Source organism: Varroa destructor, unplaced genomic scaffold (genome assembly GCF_002443255.2).
Source record: "Varroa destructor unplaced genomic scaffold, Vdes_3.0 BEIS01000003.1, whole genome shotgun sequence".
Taxonomy (NCBI): Eukaryota; Metazoa; Arthropoda; class Arachnida; order Mesostigmata; family Varroidae; genus Varroa; species Varroa destructor.
This window is the reverse complement of record NW_019211456.1, coordinates 45555345-45568565: the sequence shown is the minus strand read 5'-3', so window position 1 is coordinate 45568565 and position 13221 is coordinate 45555345. Positions and strand designations below refer to the sequence as shown.

The 13221-nt window shown below is 39.7% G+C and overlaps 1 protein-coding gene and 1 long non-coding RNA gene across 4 annotated transcripts; one reads left to right on the top strand and one right to left on the bottom strand.

Moving 5' to 3' along the window:
• The first annotated feature begins 5358 nt into the window (after window positions 1–5358).
• Window positions 5359–7496, top strand: LOC147757023 (uncharacterized). Its single transcript, XR_015324747.1, has 3 exons — window positions 5359–5625; window positions 6435–6515; window positions 6740–7496. It is a non-coding gene; the product is annotated as an uncharacterized LOC147757023 (long non-coding RNA).
• Window positions 6226–8945, bottom strand: LOC147757022 (uncharacterized). Of its 3 annotated transcripts, none has more exons than XR_015324746.1 (2): window positions 8695–8745; window positions 6226–6882 (listed from the first exon to the last, which is right to left on the bottom strand). XR_015324746.1 is itself a non-coding variant. In XM_086984952.1 (2 exons), exons 1-2 carry the CDS (start codon window positions 8943–8945, stop codon window positions 8062–8064), a joined length of 321 nt encoding a protein of 106 aa, XP_086841078.1. In that variant the 3' UTR covers window positions 6226–8061. The 3 variants fall into 3 exon arrangements, 2 of the variants coding, with proteins under 2 accessions (XP_086841078.1, XP_086841079.1); XM_086984952.1 differs by having other exon boundaries at window positions 6226–8131; window positions 8695–8945; XM_086984953.1 differs by having other exon boundaries at window positions 6226–6791; window positions 8695–8945.
• Between the last annotated feature and the right edge of the window lie 4276 nt (window positions 8946–13221).

Here is a 13221-nt window from a genome sequence, read left to right as displayed (position 1 = left end):
ATATATGATTGAAATCTTGTAGTCAACATTTTCGATTGTAGGTAAATCTAATAAATGTGAGAGAATTATATATATAAAGAAATATCTGCGTAAATTATTACTAACTACAGGAATAATGATGTGCTCTAATGTATCCACTCATGATTTAGCTTATAGAAGATATCTACATGAAACGTATGTACCTTTTGGTAATCACCATACACTATTTTGGTGGTCATGTTTCGTAGGTTGAAAGACGGGCCTATTCTTCGACAGCTACAGGCACTATCTTCGATAGCTGTAGTGAGCAAAACCTTTTCAGACATAAGGCCGATACGTCGCGATACCCCATAAGAACGCCCACCTGCCAGCTACCGGTGGACGGCATGTGACATGTACGGCCTGTTAGACTTATGCCATCATGGGAAACTCGCCCGTCCTTGGCTGACACTTTCCGATAAAAAAAGGTAATATTGGCAATCCATTATTGCCTATGTCTATATACATATATACAAGATTGCAATCGCCAGCGGAAGCAGCCGTGTATTGTAAACGCACTTTAGTAGGACAAATTCCACTGAATTAATGAATCTCAAGGTAGTGTGGAAAATTTCTCGAATACGATATACTCCGTACTCGCGAAGTTTTTGAACACGGCCACCGAAACGTTAAATAAATACCAGCTACTCAACCAGTAAATACCAAACTATCTCATTATAACAGCCAGGTTAATACGGTACTTGAGGAGTTGAGTTCAGGTTGTAAGCATCCGTCGAAGCTTAGAAAGGTTCGTGAGAAAGCCAACGATGACGCAATGCAAATTTCGTTCAGCTTGTCAAGAATGTCCTAGCAGACCACTAAGTCAAATAATGGACAAGATCATATAAAAGGAAAAACGGTGATGCTGACGTTATCTCCAGACACTGGCGACCCCTAAAGCCGTCATTTCTCGGCACTTGCGAGGATAGTAACGGCTACTGGAAGCAGCATTACACAACGGCCAGAATCTTCCAGCATCAAGAAGTTACGGAAACTGAAATAGGCGGTTGTGGGTTGGTAGATCGCCGACCTAAACTTCACAGCCGAACTACATACTGTAGCGACGCAGACACCTCAACGAAAATTCGAACATATATCAGTGGCGGGAAGTGCATAAATCATCATCACTTGCGCTGTATGCGCCAACTTTCGCCGGCCAGATACATTGAGCACTTTTGTCGATTCGAGCATTCACACTCAAGTGTTACTTCGTCAACGGCATTAGATTTATCCAAATTTACCTTACGATATTACAAGGTCTAGCTGGGAGTACTAAAGATTTGTTCGCGATCGTGATATGATGAAAAATAGGCTTGGGTCCATAACTTGATAACTTAACTTCGGTTAGGGGCACTGCTGTCACGTTTGCTAAGGAGACTTGCGCATGGTCGAATCTAGAACTGAAAAGGCTAGATTCCCTTCTTTTGCAAGTACATATCGTCAACAGTTGGGATAATAGAGCGCAGGGAAACTGTTCGAATAGGCGAAGCACGGACACCCTGCGAAGTGTCAATTCTTCTCAAAAGCCGAACTCTACCTAGGCAGAACTACGTGGTCACAACTACGTAATCGTACGTGTTGAAAGGATGCCGCCTGAAGATAAATGAAAGAGGTTTATTGATGCGAATGCGGGCTTTTGTTGTTTACAGTTAAATTATGCTGCAGCATGACATCATAACGTGCAATGCGAAATCTACAACAACGAACGAAAACATTCTTCATTAGTGGAACTCGTGAGGTTAACGATACAGTTTGGCAGCCTTTATTGTCTATGAATGAACAAACTGAACGATACGCCTAGGAATACATAAGCTTATAGAAGTATTGGCCAATAATTAGTAGTCAGACCAGATTAGTAGTCACAGCCGGCCGGCATATTTGGTCTTGAAGCTATGTAAATACTCTCCCGTGATAGTCTTTTTTAGTGTTTTTTATTTATAGTGGATTTTGAACCGATAGCGATAAGCAACTGCAAAAAGTCTAAGGTATATCCTCTACGACTTCGCTAAACGTTTGATAAAAGGGATTGCTGTGTCAAGGTTAGGCTGCTAGCGCCTAGGAGTAGTTTTCGCGCATCAATGAATTATTCGATGTTCGCAAAGCTAAGCGTTCAAATGTATCCTTTGATAGAAATCAGTTTTTTCCGCGGGCGATTTTTACCGGATCAAGTGATTGCCCTTTGACAGAATGCACCAAAACATATGTCAATAGAACGCACAATTGGTTCTGTTTTTTAAAAAATTAGTATTAACTAAAATATAGCACCTCACTACTAACCAACTAGGTACTTGTCTGAGGAAATTTGCGAACTGGAGTCGGCTCGGCCAAAACGTCTGATTCATTTGTTTAGAAGGGCACATTCTAGGCTGGTCGAGTTGCGTCTCCTTTAGGAAGCGACTATTGTAACTATTACGTCAGACTCGAGCCTATAGAACAGCGACCCTTCTTTAATTTTCTCCCATGTTCTTCGCTTTTACGTATCTTGCTTCGAGGCAGATGTCGGCCTGAATGACTGGCTAATGACCGGAAGAGATGAACACATTCTCCATTCAATTTTTTTTCTCAAAGCTCGTGTCTAGCACCGAGACTGCTCTATCAATTTTCAGTCGAAGTTTTTAGATTCATAAACAAATGATCGTGCACCGAATTATCAGCCTACGAAATTTTTACAAAACGACGCTTAATGGCTCTCAAGCAGTTCTCAATTTTGGCTGCTTCTGGGAAAACCCTATTATTTGAGTATCGTACGTCATGAACCCAGTAATAAGCCCAGTTAACAATGCTTTATGTGTCTTTCTATGAACGCGACGCAGAACACCTGCCCGTTCTGGTGACGATAACCTTATTGCTGGGGTATAGATAGTGTAATTGTTCATACTTTGAATTTGTTTCTGTCTCAAATACTTTTTTAGAATAAGGCAGGGAAAAATGGCAGAAAAGTAATTAGGTGCCCGGTATTAACTGAATAGATCTTCATTAGCTCATAGTGAGCCACTTTCCTTGCCCAATAAAAGCAATAATATAGGGTTACTTTTGTTGCGCTTCTCGCGTCTCTAACTGATCACGATAGTAACACTTCTAAACCTCTTCACAGTCTCATATTGTTTGCTAAAGGTGACTCTTCGTGCTCGGAACGGGCTGAGAAAACTCAATACAAACTTCTTCCGTTAGGTACATATAGGGCAACTCGCTGCCCCCTACACGATGTGCGCTTCTCACTTTGTCTTCTGCACATATCTCGTGACGTTTATGTGCAGGCTTTACAATGCGTTACTGTGTAGACAAGAGTACCGGCATAAACACGGATCAGGGTGGCTTTCTATTGTATCTGTACTACGTTGGCGCCCCCTTTCGCTGCGTTATAAGCCGATACTGAATGAATCCCAATATATATATAGATCTTTTTTTTTCCATACCATTCAATCGCATATATGCTCAATGATACCTCAATGAAAAATCATAAATGTCTCTCTGGCACAACAAGCAAAATAGCTCATAACTGATACCGTTCCGACCCATCTTGATTGTTAACAGTTGGCCTGTGTTTTCTGTGTAATTTTCCCCTTAATCACGGATGATAATTGATTGCTATGATGAAGTTGCATGTATTACGAAGCGTTTAATATGGAGGTTCGCTTCCGATAGACTTGATTAAGTAATCTAAAAATTCGAAATGCAAGCACAGAAAACTCATTCTGCTCGGCTAATCCAGCTTTTTATGTATGTATAGATCGTTTACACAACACTGGAGTATAAACTGTGTTGAAAGAGACAAATGGTCCTCTATTGCTAGTTCTATTCATTCGTATGACAGCTGTACAAAATCGCTCTTATCCCAAAAATAGATGTCACGGAACTTCAAGTAGAAAATACAATCAAACCCACAAGGGTGATGTTGAGACCTAATAAAATAACGTTTCAAAATCGATGTATGTATGTATGTAGCCTATCGTCGCATGCTTCATGAAATACCTGTTTTCATCCTTCATCGATCTAAGTATACTATTGTATATATACATATATAAATCGAAGAGCGAATCACAGTCTCATATTGGATACTTCTGGGGCATTTGCGCCCTACGGTGACAGCGTTGTAATGTCGCACTATTGTTACCTGTTCCCGATCCGCCATAGTGGAATATCAGCAATCTCAGCGGCTACACGTACTGCAGCCGCGGCTGCTAGAAGCGAAGAATACTTCTCGGCCCTCCTGCAATCGCTCGCAATCACCAATAAGCCAACAAAGATAAACGCGTTTTTCGTTCCATGAACCAGCTCCAGCAAATAGGGGAGCGAAAAGAAAGGAACAAATAAGGACACCAACGCAGGTTACGTATCACCTAGAAACGTTTTGTCTTCCCTGAACTACATATGTCTTGTGCATACTGCGAAAAATTAGCTACAACAAGCACACGGAGAAAGTTTCGATGTCAATACAAATTTCAGGCTTTCTAAGTCTATAGCGTACCTTTGGAAAACAAAATAGTGTGTACTTAAACGACGGAAAATTGGATTTTCCTGAATAAAACACTCCGCTAGACAGTTTTGAAACGTATAGATTTCCACAAATGCCTTATATTCTATTCGTTTGGTCCGAACTACAGACGGCTTGATCAATTTGCATGAAAAAATAATTTCACACTAAGTAAATTATATATATAATGAAGAAGGAAGCGTACTTCCCCGCCTGAATAGCCATCGCGATAGTTTATAATGTGAAATATATTACTTTCTGGAAAATTTCCAATTGTTTAATTATAGAATAAACAATCAAGGTTAAAACAGTATTTATGTAATATTACGTCAACGATATATATATATATATATATATATATGTATTTTGTGTACCTAATAGTTGTAGTGGCGGGTGATAGTGAAACCACTGAAAAAATAACCTTTGATTGAGAACCATCTGACTTCTCCGCTGTCCTTTTATAAACAGCGATCCACTACTAAGGAAAATAGTGCAGTTTCGCTTGTTGTTGGTGCAATTGAAAACATACTGTTATTTTTTTTAGGCATCTAGCATCTATTTTTTAGGCAATTACGACATTTCTAGTGTGTGTATATACATAGAAAACATTGCTGTAGTCTTGTTCTCCACACTACAAATGCAAGATGTTTCGCTTGTCAGAGAAATTTCGTCTAACAGGACCCAACAATCGACATAAAACCCATCTGCTTTACCCTGTGCAGTGTACTCGAAGCTAACTTTGGTATCTTCTCATCGTAACTGCACCCTTATTCGAAGAAAAACAGGATGACCATTGCTTGCGTTACATGGTTTTTGCAGTATCGGGCAGCAAATCGATCCGCTGCGGTCAGTCGATGCGAGTTAGCATGGGCGAAATGTACAGCGAAAGACGTGAAGGCGATGCAGTCAGCAAATCCGTACGTGTCCGAAAGAAACAACTGCACATCAGATTCAATTGTTGATAGATCGAGTTGTCTGCATAGGCGAAGGCAACCTCGTTTGCCCACAGGCAACAAAACATCGTACAATAGGAGATACTAGGTAATCAGTGCATGAACCTGTTTCACCAGAAGATCTGATTCACCTTCGACTTCGTTGATATGTGTGATTTCCAGCGACTCATTCCGTTTATGGTACATATCCTAGAAGCGTGGGCAAATTAGGCAAGTTTGGTAAAATCAGTATTTTGGGTTGATTTAGGCATTCGTTGGGCAAACAGCGTAATTTTGCCACCCACTCAAGTAGGGGTCACGTCAATGGACACTGCGACACGCAGGCAGGCATAATATGTGCGCGGATACCACCATAATCGCTTGTCATCGGTTCGAACGGCCACCCCAACTTTGAGTGTCCGAGTGGTTTTCGAGGAGGCTTGAAAGGCCAAGGTTTTGCTTTAAAAAAGCAATGGTCACGTTTCGAGTACCGTTAACAACACGTATATTCTACAGGGTTTGTGTGAACAAAGAGAAAATAGTTTACCACTCAGAGGTACACTTCACAAGATATGTAAATCTCTTTGAAATTACAATAAGACGAAGGTACTTTTAGCCTTATTGGCATGAAAGCCTTATCGGTCTCCTTTTGCGAGGCTTCTGAATAGTTGGCCTCTAACTACTACGGACCACACGGGCAACTTTCACCAACGAATGTATTTGTGTGTATAAAGGATCGAATAGGAGCGCAAATGGATTTTTATTAACGTGCAAATATGATCAATTGACAACAAAACTAGGTATTTTTATAATTATGATGTTTATTTTAAAAACAGGTTTAGTAGGCTTTCTATCAGTCACCAGCTTCGTATCGAATTAGCGAAAACGTGCACCTCGTTGAAGTTAACTGCATTGAACATTTGACAATAAAAAAAGTAATCTGTCCCTTCGTGTTTAGGACTTTTATATCTAGCTCATCTAGTTATACAATAACATGATTCTTCTTTTAGGGAAGATACTTCTGGATCGCTTTCAGACTATTATGGCGCCGCTGATTTCAACCATCTGAAACCATGGATTCTAAGATATGGGTAATTGAGCGACGATATATGCTGGCTTGCTGCTATAGTAGTAGTAGTAGTAGTAATTTGATTGAGAACAAAAGTTTCTACGTAATGCAAGCCGTACAAAATTGTTTTTTATTTACCAGTAGCACTCTCTAACTCCAAGACAAAGGCCGTGTTTTGAATCAGTGTTGTACGTCCTTGAAAATTAGGCTTCTCGTTTCATGCACGTCGTTGATTGAACCTTCTAGTCAACACCTGGCAGGCACGTATTCAGCTCAAGGATACATCATTCAGAATGACCTAAGTGCACGCAGAACATCGTAGACACGCATCTCGTTACGCACCGATTGGACAGCGTTCTAGATTCGATGACTGCACACGCCGGAGACAGCTCGCAGGCCGGCAAAGCAAGGAACATTTAGCATTAGAAAATCCCTATATGTATTATATCCGAAACGAAGTAGTTCGTCCGATTTACAATTTAACATGAGTTTCGTGCGTGTGGTAACAGTCTTTCAGGCCGTGCAGTCTGCAAGGCCAGAAGCTGTCCGTTCAAGCTTCGCCATTGATGTCTATTGTACAATCTACGTGATAAAATAACGAATATTAATAACTATATGTACATATGTGTATATATTCTATTTTCTCATAGTATTGTGCTATTAGATCCTTCTGTAGTGGTAATTTTGTGCTAACGTTGTTGCGAACCTTAACAGACGGGCAGTTAAGCCGAAGACGTACTTTGAAATTAGATATACGAAGTCAGTTAAGGGCCAAGAGTCAAAAAATATCGACCAATCGCCTATCTATCCATATTGATAATATATATCAATGTGTATAAATATCGGCACTACACTAGGAGCATATAGAAGTTCTCAATGGAGACCAAGTCCTACCATTGGATTGAAGGATTGGCTGCTTATTATTATATAATTTGCACTCTTTTAGAATGCCCTCAAGGGATTTGAATCGTTAAGGAGCTCCGTTTCATTAATGCCCTAACGAAAACCATGAGTTATACTCGTTAATAGTGATATTGTTTACATTACGAAATTGGGTTTGATAGAATGCTACACTTGTTAGGAGAGTATCATTCAATTCATTACTCTATTTAATTAACGTGATACCCGACGTACGTGTACGACAATAGCGTATTTCAGCTGACATTTTTACAGTTTTTTTTTTTTTTTTTTTTTTTTTCGCTTAAATCAAAGAGCAAAAAACTGTTTGATAAAAACCTATTTGGCCAACTGCGAATGTCTACAGAAGATACAGAACTACACAGGCTAATGCCCTCAGAAAACTTGAGTTGGCTTTTATCAGTATGACCTAAAAATATCTTAATAGACTGCATTATGTTGCAGAAGCCTGAACATTCAATGATTCCTAAAGTGAAAGTTTGGCTTCTTAGTTGTCTGTTATTTAGCATTTTCTATTATCCTGCCTTCGAACTTTAAGCCACCAATGAGCATCAAGATCATAGAGATCTATCAAAGGTGTCATTAAGTTCTCGAATGGCTGGCTGACTGACTTGTGGCGTTCCCTTGTGTGAATGATGAATCACTTTCGTTTAACGGGGTCGGTTGATCGATCTTTTGCTGCCAGAGTCAGTTACTATCCTGATTTCGCCTCTCTGTGAGCTAGAGCAGATAAAGAAGAACGAAGTACTATTCTGTCTGTCTGTCTAACTAAGTCTGTTGAAGCTTTTAGCTAATATGTGCAGATGACAATGGAAATAATCATTCTTATTTTGAAAATTTCAACAGCATCCGACGTTTGTCACAACACTCCTATCAAAGAATGGCAATCCCGGAGGTGCACGTTCTCCTCTAGCCCTATTCGAAACCAGCAACGAGAGTGCTGCCCCACTTTCCAATGTGGGTGAATCTAAATCATTTGAAGAGAGAGTAATGAAATGATAAAAATATTGGAATAAAAATCGAGTTGAACTTAAAAAACGCAGGGAATTAAAAAAAAAACTCACCAGTTATGTTATACCTACATATCATGCGAATCTAGAATGATCCTATAAACTACACTGTATTATACGATTCTTCTGGAGATACTGTTTTCACATATAGCGTAAATATAGTTGGAAACGCTCATTCTTTTCACGAACTCTACTGACTCCCCTGCCCACGTTGTCACAGACGCTCCTTACAGCGGTTACAGGCTTCTAGACAGGACATCATTCGAGACTTACCTGAAAGTGATTTGTTTTACTCTGTTTGACTCTTCGTATTCTAGCCCGTGAGCAGTTTCTGCCGGTGCTGCTATGTCGTCTTTCGTTTTACCGCTGTCGTCGTCATCGTCCTCGGTCTTGCCGTGATCGCCCCGCCCATTTTGTATTTGTTCCTCACCTTCCGCCAGGACCCTCTCTCCCTCTATCTTTAGCCTTCGAGATTCGAAAGTCGTTGCCTTCTTAAGTTTTTTCTTACACTGACGATCTACCATCGTATGGTCGCTGCATCACCTACCAGTATAAGTGGCTCTTTCAGTGCTGCGTTTACGTCCGCTGTCACGGGTATCAGGTGAACTTTTTGAGCAGTAGTTCTACTTGGCTGCTCTTCGTTTTTTTCTCGCGAGTTCTGTAACTCCAAACGATACTTCTCAGCCGTTCTGTATTTTATTTTCCTCTTGATTACACTTTTTCTTACTACTTCTACGAGACAAACACAAGGTTTGCTGATGTGGTTATCCCGATCAATACCAAGGAAGTTGAAGCTCCGGCGTAACTGCTGCCCGAGTGTGCACACTTAACCTGCAGCGCGACAGGTAATCAATATTCAGAGATGCATAGAATTAATTTTAAGATGTCACACATTCCGATCACCTCATCTAAAAGAATCACATTTTATAGTGTACGTCGCGTAGAATTTCAGACGGTGCCATTTTTGTCAAAAAAAAAAAAAAGAAAACAGATACAATGAGATCTGAGGTGACAGGTTACAGTTGTGCCATTGGCTCTGTTCAGTCATTGAAGATAGGCGAGTAAAAATCAATTGCCATCTCACAGTGTGACTTTTAGAACAGACAGCTTGTTATACAGTTTCATATGTACTTAGTCCAGCGAGACGTTTCAGAGGCGTTCTATGAACAATTTAATTTACAATCACATACAGTTAATGCTAGGGATTAGCTCAATGAGAAACTATCCACGGCATAATTTCACTGGCTAGGACTTTCATGACGATATTAGGCACATGATAAGGCTCAAAATCATCCAATTTCAGCTGCTTGAAGACAACTACACTTAGATAAATATTAATCAACTAGCAATATTTATATATTTTCTAAAAAGATGATCTTTAAGTTCTTTCGTATCGTGGCAACTCTACAATCAAATGCAACTAACTATGACGCTTAATATCTGTCGTCTGAACACAGCGGTCTGAACGTTTCGTACTTTACTTGTGACCCCACGAGCCCTTACTTGTATGGTTTTATAGGCTACCACCGTTGAATGAACTTAAGTTAAAGGTCTCCATTTATTTTATAATGTTAATATATATATTACCCTAATTTCACTATTATATATATACATATAACGGTATAACAAGATAAACAACGATCCTTCAACTCTGATAATTTATACAAAGTCATGAATTTATGTGAAATAAACACAAGTGTCATATATTCAATGAGGTTCAATAAGGCTTTCAAAGTATGTAGGCGAGCGGCCAACAATTGGCTTAAACTATCATTAAACTCATTTTCTTTGAAGGCGCTTAGATGTAAAGCGGCCAACAGCAGATGGGATCATTCCGCGCGAAGGATAGACATGCCTACAATTGAATAACTTTAGGCCAAGTTTTATTATATAGAACTTGAACCCTCATCGGTCTATATTCTAAATAATGCTGACTAGTGAAACTTTGTGCTCAGCTAAGTGAAATTATTACTGGTATTCTCTGAAGTCTTAATGCCTAATATAAATTGGATCAGTTTTACGTCCGTATTGTTTCAAACAACTTATCGTATAATCTGTCATCTTTAACTTGTCATTAGGGTAGCCTTCCACATACTCAAAAGCGTAAGAACGTTAATAGGCTTTATTTCTTCTCAACTGGTAAATCTTGTATGCACTTAATTGGATGTCGTTTTGTAAAACCTACGTCTGACAATGATTTCGCAATCGGGTAGGTATCAATCCATACCGTATCTTGCAGCTCAGCCCACGAATCGGTACTTTTCCTAGAGGAATCTTTCCTTATGGAATAATTGACTTCTATCTATAGATCTTATGTAAGGAAGATTAATATGGGGTCTTATGAGCCATCGACCTGTCGGGCTGTTATCATAACTAAGTTAATCCGTGTATTAGCGTAAGTCACATATATGCACACGCTATTCCTACCGGACACGATTTCTCATGCATACCAAAGCTGTACATCTGCTTCTATTGCTACACCTATGGAATGGTTTTATTGTTAGATAACTTACCAGCCAATTTTGGTTAAGGCGCTATTGAGATAAGCTTCAATGTCACTTCGCGTGTACGCAAAGATGTGATTTTTCTTATATGTTCACTATGGCTTATAAGAAAACGAAATATATGGATGGTGAAGGATGTAGTTCCAATGTGGTTTATCTCATCGGATTTATTTAACGTTTACAGTTTTAGTTACATTTGTATCATTATTATATATGAGTTATGTGCTTAATAATTACACCGTATTTTTTGAGCTAACGGTGCGATTTGACCCCCATCCAACCGACCATCATATTCTCCCGGGAAACTCGGTCTTTTAGCGATCTCTCTAGCGATAGGCAAAAACCTTCTGGTAAGGTGGAAAACATGGTACTTCGTTAAAGTATGAACTTCAGTCTTCATAAGAAGCTCTTGCGACCACTGAGTAGTCAGCGATAACGACAACTCTAATCATGAAGGCTATAGATGTAGTCGACTGTTCTAAGTATATCGAGTATGACTCCTAGAAAATATTAGAATATATATATATATATATATATATATATATATATATATTCGAATTCTTTTATTCACAAAACAAAGAGCAATTTACTCATTAAAAAAAAATAGATTACCTAATTTGTTGTTCTTACACAACAGTTTGCTTCATAGAAGAAATTCGTTCCTCAAGCACGTGTGCAAACCTTCGCCATAAGTGTGCCATAAGATAAACTTGGAGAAGCATGCTGGCAGATCCGTTACGTGAAGGACCATGTTCACAGCCTAACGAATACGCTGTAAAGCTTATGCGACCTTTTTAGCGTCCTGCTTTCTCGTCCTCTGAACTTGCAGTATGTGAATATTGGTTTCTTTTAACAAGTCCTGGTCATTTTGGCTGACCTGATAGATAGACAATACTACATGTGGGGAGTGGGAGGGGTGCAGTAGACAGCGGACAGTTCAACGCTAGAAAAGTTCTGTTCTTCAAATCGGAATACTACCATTGAAAAACGTTTTTGCCTATAAGCTGCTGCTGTTGTAGACACTTATTCGAGAAGAATAGCTGTGTATAATTACGTAAAGTTATGAATTTGTTGTTTATGCTCGCTCTGTATACTAAACAATATTTTTCTTTTTAATGGATTGGTTGTGTTATCATTTCCCAATCGCATTTGGTGAGAAGGTATTTTTATTTGTTACAGTGAGGTAAATATCTTTAAGGCTAGTTACGTTCAGATCTACGGCGCTTTTTCTTCAATGTGTCTTAACAACGGTGACGTTTAAAGCTTTGCTATGACATTTGTATCACTGACAAGTAGGCCAAAAGTTAGTTACGGATAACCCCCCATTCATTTTGCCATTTTAGTGTACCTACTAGTAAAGTAACGTATTTTCAGCTAAAAAGAAAAAGAAACATATCCAAGTCTTGTGTTGCAAAGGGAAGCTGGCAACACGGAATCTTTACTTGGCATACGTATGCCCTTTCAAGAAAGATACGTGTCGTCATTTCAACGTAGTCGGCATACGTTTGACTTGCAATGCCGGCGTCTCGGCTAAGAGTTTGTGGCCTGCCTACGCGGCGCAGCTCTATATCCCTGGAGTGAGATTTCCCATGATTCGATAAGCGGGAGTGTACGTCTGTCCCTTACTTACGAAGCCCTTTTATCTGGAATCTGACTACCCCCTTGTTGTTCACTAAGTGCTTTCGGTATGATTTTTATAGTTGGTGTTACGAGCTTATCGCTGTAAGTGCCACTCCTCTGGGTTGCAATGACTCGCCTCTGCAGCTGCAGAAAGCAACAACGAAAGTTTTTTGGCCTTTTTTCTCCTATTCACTTGTTTGTTGATGTCTTTTTTTCAACGTAGGCTAAACATCCTCCAGTAAACATTGTGCCCTGCGACCCTTAAATAGACTAGAGAACTGAAGGGCGTCCTTAGCTGATGAAGACAAGATGCAATCAGCTTATTGCATGCTCTCTAGGAGCCACGTAAAGAGTGGGTAGGCAGCTCGGCTATTGGCTGCTCGTATACAACTGAAATCCGCTAGAGTAATAACGGGTAAAGTCGGCAGATGCGATATCCAGCCAGCGAGATAAGCGAGACATTCATATGAAAGTTTCAGTCGACTTCAGTCGAACGGAATCCCGCCTGTAATTGGTTTCACGTTTTCATTGAATCCCTGTCCCATTCGGGATGAACGTCGTAGCGTTTGAAACAGAACAACGATAAGACCAAGCACTCTCAAGTGAATTGGAATAATTACTTTATTTTCTATGTTGCATTCAGCCCAAGCGATAATAGAGATTATCATACACAAAA